Source organism: Pristis pectinata, chromosome 2, assembly GCF_009764475.1.
Source record: "Pristis pectinata isolate sPriPec2 chromosome 2, sPriPec2.1.pri, whole genome shotgun sequence".
NCBI lineage: Eukaryota > Metazoa > Chordata > Chondrichthyes > Rhinopristiformes > Pristidae > Pristis > Pristis pectinata.
Window position 1 is genome coordinate 141,741,976 of NC_067406.1, and position 10,185 is coordinate 141,752,160.

The window sequence follows — 10,185 nt, forward strand, 5'->3', positions numbered from 1 at the left end:
AGACCACAGTTGTTAAGGGAACATTGAACAGTAGAGCACAGTACGGGCCCTTCCACCCACGATGTTGTGCTGAACTATATGAACACCTCCTCCATGATCAGTCTAACCCTTCCCTCCAGCACAGCCCATAACCCTCCGTTTTTCTTCCACCCATGAGCCTATCTAAGAGACCTTTAAATGTCCCTATTGTATCAGCCTCTATTGTATCACCACCCCCCGGCAGTGCGTATCAGGCACCCACCACTCTCTGTGTATAAAACCTACCTCTGACATCTCCCCTAAACTTTCTTTCTCTGACCTTAAATGGATTTCCTCTGGTTTTGGCCATTGCCGTCCTGGGGAAAAGGTGCTGGCTGTCTACTTAATCTTTGCCACTCATAACCTTGTACACCTCTATCAAGTCGTTTCTTATCCTCCATTGCTCCAAAGAAAAAGCCCTAGCTTGCTCGACCTTTCCTCATAAGACATGTTTTCCAATCCAGGCAGCATCCTGGTAAATCTCCCCTGTACCCCCTAAGACTTTCACAACCTTCCTATAATGAGGTGACCAGAACTGAACACAATTCTCTAAGTGTGGTCAAACCAGAGTTTTATAGAGCTACAAAATTACCTCACAGCTCTTGAACTTAATCTGACTAAAGAAGGCCAGCACACTAGACGCCTTCTTAACCACCCTATCAACTTGCATGGCAACTTTGAGGGATCTATGGACTTGGATGCCAAGATCCCTCTGTTCCTCCACACTACTCAGAATCCTGCCATTAACCTTGTACTCCACCTTCAAGTTCGATCTTCCAAAGTGTATCACTTCACACTTTTCCGGATTGAACTCCGTCTGCCACTTCTCAGCCCAGTCACTTTAAAAACTGACACCTGGAGTCAGAAATGAAAAAGAGAAATAAATTTAAACCCAGAGGTACAGCCATATCTCTGGAGGCAAAAAACCTGGTCACCTGAAGTTGCTAAATTCGATATCAAATCCTGAGGGCTGCCCAAGCAGAAGATGAAAAGCTGTTCCTCAAGGTTCAGTTGGGCGTTGTTGGGGTGGAAAACGGAGAGGTGAGAGTGGGAATGGGATGGTGAATTAAATAGACAGGAGACTGGAAGCCTCAGGTCACCCTTGTGAACTGAATGGAGGTGTTCTGCAAAGCCGTTGCCCAATCTGTGTTGGTGTTCTCCACTGTAGAAGAGACTGCATCGTGACCAATGCACTAAAATGGAAGGAGTGCAAGTGAGTGGTTCTTCAGCTGGAAGGACTGCTTGGGTCCCCTGAGAGTGGGGAGGGAAGAGATAAAAGGGCAAGTGTTGCTCCTCCTGCAGCTGCATGGGGAAGTGCAGTGAGGAGTGATTGCAGGAGATGGGAGAGTGGGTCAGGGAGTTGCAGAGGGCACAGTCCCTTTGGAATGCTAAAAGGGGAGGTGGGAGGGGGGAGATGTGTCTGCTGGTGAAATTCTAATGATCATAATTTATAGATCTAAATTAAGATATTTCCTAAATGCAACACATTTGTTATAAATGCCATGCTGTGATCATTAGGTTGAGGGGTGGATAATGCCCTGCAAATTTGTGCCATGGAAGCAAATGGGGCAGTTAATTTACAAACAAGACAATCTTGGAATTTAAAGTCACCTCTACACTCTCCTGTGGTGTTCTGTGGTTCAATGGGTGGTGCGCTCTCTCTTCTGTCAGGTTGTGGGTTTAAGTCCCACTCCAACGAATACTCCAGTGCTGTACCGAGGGAGTGCTGCACTGTCGGAAGTGTGACTTTTTAACATAGAACAGTACAGCACAGAACAGGCCCTTTGGCCCACAATGTTGTGCTGACGTAGCTATTCCCTCCTACCTACAGAATGGCCATATCCCTCCATTTTCCTCTCATTCATGCGCCCATCCAAGCCCCTCTTAAAAGCCCCCAATGAATTTGCCCCCACCACCCTATCAGGCAACGCATTCCAGGCATCCACCACTCTCTCAGTAAAAAAAACTTGCCCATCAAGTCTCTTCTGAACCTATCCCCTCACCTTAACTGCATGCCCCCTGGTATTGGATCACTCAATAATGGGAAAAAGATATTGCTTGTCCAGCCTATCTATGCCCCTCATAATTTTATACACTTCCAGCAGATCACCCCTCAGCCCCCGCCACTCCAGAGAAAAGAGCCCAAGTTTCTCCAGCCTCTCCTGATAGCACCTAGTAAATTTCCTTTGGTTATTAAACCTCCTCTGCACCCTGTCTAAAGCCTCGACATCCTTCCTATAGTGAGGTGACCAGAATTGTATGCAATACTCTAAATGCAGCCTAACCAAAGTTCTATAGAGATGTATCATAACTTCTTGACTCCTGTACTCAATACCTCGATTAATAAATGCAAGCATTCCATAAGCCGCCTTAACCACCCTGTCTACCTGTGTAGCCACTTTCAATGAGCCATGGACTTGCACCCCAAGGTCTCTCTACTCTTCAACACTGTTAAGGGTCTTGCCCTTTAGAGTGTACTGCATCTTGACATTAGTCCGACCAAGGTGTAACACCTCACATTTATCCAGATTAAACTCCATCTGCCATTTCTCTGCCCACATCTGCAACTGATCTATATCACGCTGTATCTGCCGCCAGTCATCTACACTATTCACAACTCCACCAATCTTGGTATCGTCTGCAAACTTACCAACCCATCCATCAACATACTCGTCCAGATCATTTATGTACATCACAAACAGCAGAGGTCCCAGTACAGATCCCAGCGGAACACCACTACTCAGAGGCCTCCAGCCCGACTAAGTCCCTTCAACCACCACCCTCTCTCTGTCTTCTGTGGGCAAGCCAGTTCTGGATCCACACAACCAATTCTCCACTGACCCCATGCATCCGAACTTTCTTGATTAACATATTATGTGGGACCTTGTTGTGTTATTTTGGTTGTGTTATTACACTGTGGCTTCATCTGCTGCCCCTGTGGATGTAAAAAGACTCCATGGCACTAATTAAAAGGCAGTTTCTGGGCATTATCTATCCCTCAACCAATACCCGAAAACACGTTATCTGTTCATTATCATGTTGTTTATTTGCGGAAGCTTCCTGTATACAGACTGGATACTGTGTTTCCCTCCGTGCACAAAGTGACTGAACATTTAAAGTCACCTCATTGACTCAAAGTACTGGATGCCCTGAAGTGCAAGGTCTTTCTTTCTTGAAAGATGTGAGTAGCTTGGCACCACTCAAGACAAAGGAGTCCTTCGCCCTGCCACTGGCAATCGTGTAAACATCCATTTAGACCTTAATAACATAGAATTACAAACTGCTTCTCTTCTCTCTAACCTTGGAAGAAACTTGGTCGTATCTTTGCCCAATTTTCCCTAATTCCACGTCCTTTGCCTTGTATAAACTTTTTATTCAGTGACACCTCTATGAAGCAACAGGGATGCCTTATTATGTTAAAACCACTGTAAATATAAACATTGCTGTAATCTTCCTTACCTGGGTTAAGCAATGTAGCTGCTATTTCCAACATCCTTCCTGAGAGCATCGAGGACTGCCTGTTAAAGTTGATCAAATTACACCTTTTCTGCCAATTATATTTCACCTTGCTTTAGACAAAGAGGTAGTGTTGGATATGATTCGAATGGCAGTATCTAATATGAGGCTCGCCAGCCCAGTCTGCACCATGTCCAAGGAAGGTTCAGCTTCGCGCCAGACAGTTGAAGACCCAGAAGCAATATTCCGAGCACCAACTGCCTGTGAGAGACGTCGTGCGCGGTCAGTATCAACCTTTAATTCCAACGTGTTATATGATCCATACTTGCTCATTACCACAACATTTTTCCATATTTTTAAGAAGCATTTAGATGGACAAGTAGGCAAGGCATAGAAGGATATGGTCCTAATGCAGGCCATTGGGATTGGTGTAGGTGGGCACAAAGGTCTGCATGGACAAGGCGGGCCGAAGAGCCTGTTTCCGTGCTGTATGACTCTGACCCTATGTTTCACTTCCACCTTTGCAATTCTTCTGATAGTCAAACATAAAAACAGAAAATGCTGGAAATCGTGACCTTTGCTTATACCTCAATCAACATTAAAATTGCCGAAGCATATTGGTCATCACCGTCTGTAGTAGTTTGCTGTACACCAACTGGTTTCTTGTTTTCTGCATTATGACAGTATCCACAGTTAAAGCAAAAGTCCTTTATTGGGTATAAAGAACTATGTGACATCTTGACATCATAAGATTCACAAATACAAATTGCTCTCTTTTATGAAAGCTTAGAACTAAATTGATTTTCTACCTTTATAGGTCTCAACAGCAAAAGTTGGAGGCAATCTTGGAGAAAGAGCCAGGTATGCAAGTTCTGAAGCAAGGTGTCCAATGATGGTTTCTTCCTGTTGTAGAGATCTAAATGGGGGTTTAAGCTGGATTGTTTATAATGCACAGTAAATCATGGAAGAAAAGATTGCACAAGGGGTTGAAGGGATTGCATTTAAGGTGAGCAGAGAACATGCAGGGCAGTGGAGCTGGGTGAAAGGAAACGGGGCTAAATTGGAAACTCTTTCCAAGTGCTGACACAGTCACAATGGTTGAATGGTATCTTCAGGTCTAACATTCGGGTCTGAATGACCATTCAGGTCTGAATGGTATCTTCAGGTCTAACATTCAGGTCTGAATGGTATCTTCAGGTCTAACATTCAGGTCTGAATGACCATTCAGGTCTGAATGGTATCTTCAGGTCTAACATTCAGGTCTGAATGGTATCTTCAGGTCTAACATTCAGGTCTGAATGGTATCTTCAGGTCTAACATTCAGGTCTGAATGACCATTCAGGTCTGAATGGTATCTTCAGGTCTAACATTCAGGTCTGAATGGTATCTTCAGGTCTAACATTCAGGTCTGAATGGTATCTTCAGGTCTAACATTCAGGTCTGAATGACCATTCAGGTCTGAATGGTATCTTCAGGTCTAACATTCAGGTCTGAATGGTATCTTCAGGTCTAACATTCAGGTCTGAATGGTATCTTCAGGTCTAACATTCAGGTCTGAATGACCATTCAGGTCTGAATGGTATCTTCAGGTCTAACATTCAGGTCTGAATGGTATCTTCAGGTCTAACATTCAGGTCTGAATGACCATTCAGGTCTGAATGGTATCTTCAGGTCTAACATTCAGGTCTGAATGGTATCTTCAGGTCTAACATTCAGGTCTGAATGGTATCTTCAGGTCTAACATTCAGGTCTGAATGACCATTCAGGTCTGAATGGTATCTTCAGGTCTAACATTTTGAAATAATAATTTTTAATAATTTAATAACAAATATGACTTTTGACAGATTGCTGGTTTGTAGGCTGTTGAGTTAGAAAGGAGAAAGTTGACTACGTTTCCTGTCATGGTGACGAAACTCTCCTGTTGGATGAGATGGTGACACCTTTATCACCTTCAACGTCATAAACCTGAAATGTCACCTGATTCCTGGTGGAACCGCTGTCTCTGTACTGACAAGCATGTGGTTCTCCCTCTCTAAAAGGCAGAGTGATTTAAAGTGAACCAGAACAACCCGTGAGCTGCTGCTTAAAGGGACAGTGTCATTCACTGATTAACTTGAAACGCGTAGAATAGGCGATGGAGTCCAACAAGTTCAGCATGATGTTTAGGTTGACCACAACCCTTGTCCAGCCTCTCCTTATCTCACCAATTCAGCGTACATTTCTATTCCTTTCTCCATCGTTTACCTGTCAGACTCCCCTAAGTATATTTTGCCTTTTAGAACCCCAAGACTTCTACCTCTTCACTAAAATAGTGACCATTATTACGTTTGAGGCCTGTAACTTCAGGAGTCTCCATCACAACCAGAAACATTTTCGCAGCAAAAAACAAACTGCTGGAGGAAACAGTCCAGGTGAAATGTGGACTGTCCGTTCCCCTCCATGGGTGCTGCTTGACCTGCTGAGTTCCTCCAGCAGTTTGATTTTTTTCTCCAGATCCCAACATCTACCATCTCTCGTGTCAATGCTTTGTCCATGCTTTTGAACCTCTGTTTTAAAGATGTCTATCAAGACATCCCCTCATTTCTTCTAAGAAAGGAGGCTGATGTTGCTCAGCTGTGTGGTGGATTGACCTGTGTGATCGGTGTGCAGGACAGGTTTTTCACTGTACCTCAGTACAATAATAAACCAATACCAATAGGTTGAGTGAGCTCGGGCTTTTCTCTTTGGAGAGAAGGAGGATGAGAGGTGACTTGATAGAGGTGTACAAGATGATAAGAGGCATAGATCGAGTGGACAGTCAGAGACTTTTTCCCAGGGCGACAATGGCTAATATGAGGGGACATAATTTTAAGGTGACTGGAGGAAGATATAAGGGGGATGTCAGGGGTGAGTTTTTTTTACACAGAGTGGTGGGTGCATGGAATGCACTGCCGGTAGAGGTTGTGGGGGCAGATACATTAGGGACATTTAAGAGACTCTTAGATAGACACATGAATGATAGAGAAATGGGGGGCTATGTGGGAGGGAAGGGTTAGATAGATCTTAGAGCAGGATAAAATGTTGGCACAACGTTGTGGGCAGAAGGGCCTGTACTGTGCTGCAATGTTCTATAATCTGTCCTAATGGTTAAGGATCGCAGTAACACCAATAAGATTTTCTTTTCTAAAACAAAACAAAAAATAAATGAAGGAAATTAATGAGTTTTGTATGGACTAACCAGGCCAGAGCACTTTGGATCTTGCCATAAAATAAATATATATATATGTCATAGAGTCATACAGCACGGAAGCAGGCCCTTCGGCCCAACTCGTTCATGCCGACTGTGTTGCCCAGCGAGCTAGTCCCATCTGTCCGTGTTTGGCCCCGAGCCCTCTAAACCTCTCTTATCCATGGACTTATCTAGGTGGCTTTTAAATGTTGCTAATGTGCCTGCCTCAACCACTATTTCTGGCAGCTCGTTCCAAATACGCATCACCCTTTGCATGAAGCTGCTGCCCCTGATGTCCCTTTTAAATCTCTTGCCTCTGATCTTAAACCTATGCCCTCTTGTTTTTAGCTCCCCCTCCCTGGGGAAAAAGACTGTGTGCTTTCACCCTGTCTATGCCCCTCATGATCTTGTATACCTCCATCAGGCCACCCCTCAATCTCCTACGTTCAAGGGAATAAAGTTCTAGACTACCCAACCTCTCCTTGTAACTCAGGCCCCCAAGTCCAGGCAAATCTCTTCTGCACTCTTTCTAGTTTAATACCATCTTTCCTAATAACAGGGTGACCAAAACTGTACACAATACTCCAGGTGTAGCCTCACCATCTTGTGTAATGGCATCTTGGTGATGCAGCCATGTGATTGGAAATTTTAGATGACTTAAGAAATTTGATCACAGAAGAAGAGTGGCAAACAGGCTCCGTGGCAGGGAGCAGGATGCCATGATAGATGTGTCTTTCCTGTAGCTGGAAGATTGTTACCAATAGGGTTCAAAGGAACTTGGTGGCTTGTCCGCTAGTTACCAGCTTTCAAAACAAACAAATTTCACGTTGGTGATAATAAATTCTGATACCTTTTACGTGTTGATGATTTAGACTTTATGTAGGGGACCAAAAAAGGGAAATTGCATTTGATGATACAAAATTTGCCCATTGTGGTGTGAAGCTTTAAACTGCAGGAAGATGGTTCAATCAGTTTGGTGGAAAACTAGCAAATGCAATTCAAGCCAATGGAAAGCTCAATAAATGGGAGGAGGAACAGAGAGACCTTGGAGCACATGTCTATAGATCCCTAAAGGTAATGTAGTTAAAAGGGAATACAAAATGCTTTCCTTCTATTAGCTGAAGCGCAGAAAATAGGAGTGGGGTATATGTGGGGGGGGGGGGTGGTTATGCTATGACTATAAAGATCATTGGTTGGAATGAAAAAGGCTGAGAGGAGATGGGTATATAAAATTGAGGGGTTAAAACAAAATGAATAGGAAAGACTACTTTTCCCACCAGAGGGATTGAAAGAATAGGATGCAAAGTTTTAAAGTAATTGGAAGGATTAGAGGGGACAAAATCACCTCTTATTGCCTGAAAGGGTGTCAGAAACCTTCATCCTATTTAAACATGGATGTGTATTTAATGAGCCATGTCCTCAAACTCAGTGCAGGGAGGTGGGATTCGGCTGGGTAATCCTTTCAACCAGCAAGGATTTGGTGGTTCGAATGGCCTCATTTCTGTGCTAAGAATTTTCTATGATTTTAATCATGCACCTTATCACATTTATTATACGTAATATTTCAGATAAAAAAGACTTCAAAGCACTGGAAACCACAAAGTCGCCTTGTCCTTGCCTACGCAATGCACAGACCAAAACTGCAAAAAAGCCAAAAGCACTCGGAAATGTGAGGAAAATTCTCAATGTGCCTTCCTCACCTATAATGGAAGGGAAGTTGTGTCATAGTAAGACTGATTTTAATAAAACTTAAAAAGAAAATAGCACACCCCTTCAGGAGTTTGCAACCAATGAGCTCGCAGAGTTGTTATCAGTAAATTTTGTTTTGGAGATAATGGAAGTATCGATGTGTAGATTATGTCGTCCAACTTCCTTGATCTAAATTACAGATTGGTCCAAGCACGTTCTGCCATGCAAAGGAAATGCAGGAATTTTAAGGAACTTTAGCGTCAAGATTCTGATTTTATAAAATAGCAATGTGGTTACTATCTTGTGTACTTGTAGTGTGACTGTGCCATTAAAGATGGCATGTCTTGCTCACCGCACAACTAATCTAACAACACAAGCACTTTATCTTAAAAGTCCTTTTAATACATTATTTCAAGGTATTGTTGACAGCATTTATCTTTCCCTGCATGTTATTTCAAGATATTGCTGGCAGCATTTATTACCTATCCTTAATTACCCATTAACCAAGTGTCTGACTTGGGCACTTCATTGGGTTGGGACTCGTGTACAGACCAGACCTACACAGACAACAAGTTTCCTTCCCTAAAGTCAAGATGTTTCTTGTTATGACAATCAGATTATTTTCATAATCAGCACAACTGATATTAGCTTGCAACTCAAATGTTCACTGAATTTAAAAACCCCAACTCCCCCAAGATATTCCAGATCATTAATTTAGGCCTCAGGATTATCATTGATTTAATCACTAATTTTCTGTACTGCTGCTCGAAGCCCAACAACCCTATCCTTTTTAATACATCTTAACCAACCAAAATGACTAAAATTTCAATTGGATGCAACTCGGTACATCCTTGGATACATCTGGTGTTCCTTAACCCAACCTTGACAAGAAATACTCCTTAACCCACGTGAAACCAACTATTACAGCAACTTCAGTGGACTTTCTACATTCCTCAAAGTTCTAATTTCTCTTTTATTCTTAACCTTACTTTGTGTTCCTATGTATTTGAACACATGAATATAATGAACAATTTGACAGGAATTCCAAGCATTTGTCATCCTCCAGAATAATCCTCTTTGGAAACCTGGTTATGAGAATGGCACTGGTGAATCAGCATTTATTGCCTGTCCCTGGCACGTGGAGGGTAGTAAGAATCCACTGCAGTTACACAGAATCAGACCAAATAGGGATGGCAGACTCCCGTCCCTGTATGAGATCAGTGAAGCACTTGAGATTTTAAGACGATCCTAAATCATTGTTTTCATATTTTCTTACAACAGAAAGGGACACCATCTGGCCCACCAAGTCTATGCCGGTTCTCAGAGCATTCCCAACAATCCCACTCCTCCATTTATTTCCCTGTAACCTGTTCTCTCTCACTTGCTCATCAGCTCCCTCTGATTCTCAGATCACCCACTTACACTCGGGGCAATTTGCTGTTGCCGATTAGTTAACCCATCAGCATGTCTTTGGGATGAGGGTGGAATGGGGGGAGCGAGTGTTCACAGTGAGAACGTGCAAACTCCACAAAGGCAGCACTGGAGGTCAGGATCGAACCTAGGTCGCTGGAGCTGTGAGGGAGCAGCACTGGCTGCCGCACCCTTCTCTGTACCAGTTCACCATTTACAAGGTTTATTAAACTTAATGATACATCTTCCCATAGTGAGGTGAATTCGATATATCAAAATCTTCCTGTTAAATAAAAATAAGCCAAGCCTTGTTGCTTATTTGAAGATTAGTTTAACAGCCTTTGAGTAGGCTATGACTAAATTAATGCAGGTGGTTACAGACATTTTCCTTTAATACATTCCTT

The 10,185-nt window shown here is 43.0% G+C and overlaps 1 protein-coding gene across 1 annotated transcript in view; it reads left to right on the plus strand.

Moving 5' to 3' along the window:
* Window positions 1–10,127, plus strand: part of LOC127567403 (protein TBATA-like) — a 31,172-nt gene extending 21,045 nt beyond the window's left edge. The window contains exons 8-10 of the mRNA XM_052010281.1: window positions 3,594–3,756; window positions 4,292–4,335; window positions 8,251–10,127. Coding sequence (XP_051866241.1) covers window positions 3,594–3,756; window positions 4,292–4,335; window positions 8,251–8,435 — 392 coding nt within the window. The 3' untranslated portion in view covers window positions 8,436–10,127. The remainder of the gene's footprint in view (window positions 1–3,593; window positions 3,757–4,291; window positions 4,336–8,250) is intronic.
* Window positions 10,128–10,185: the final 58 nt, after the last annotated feature.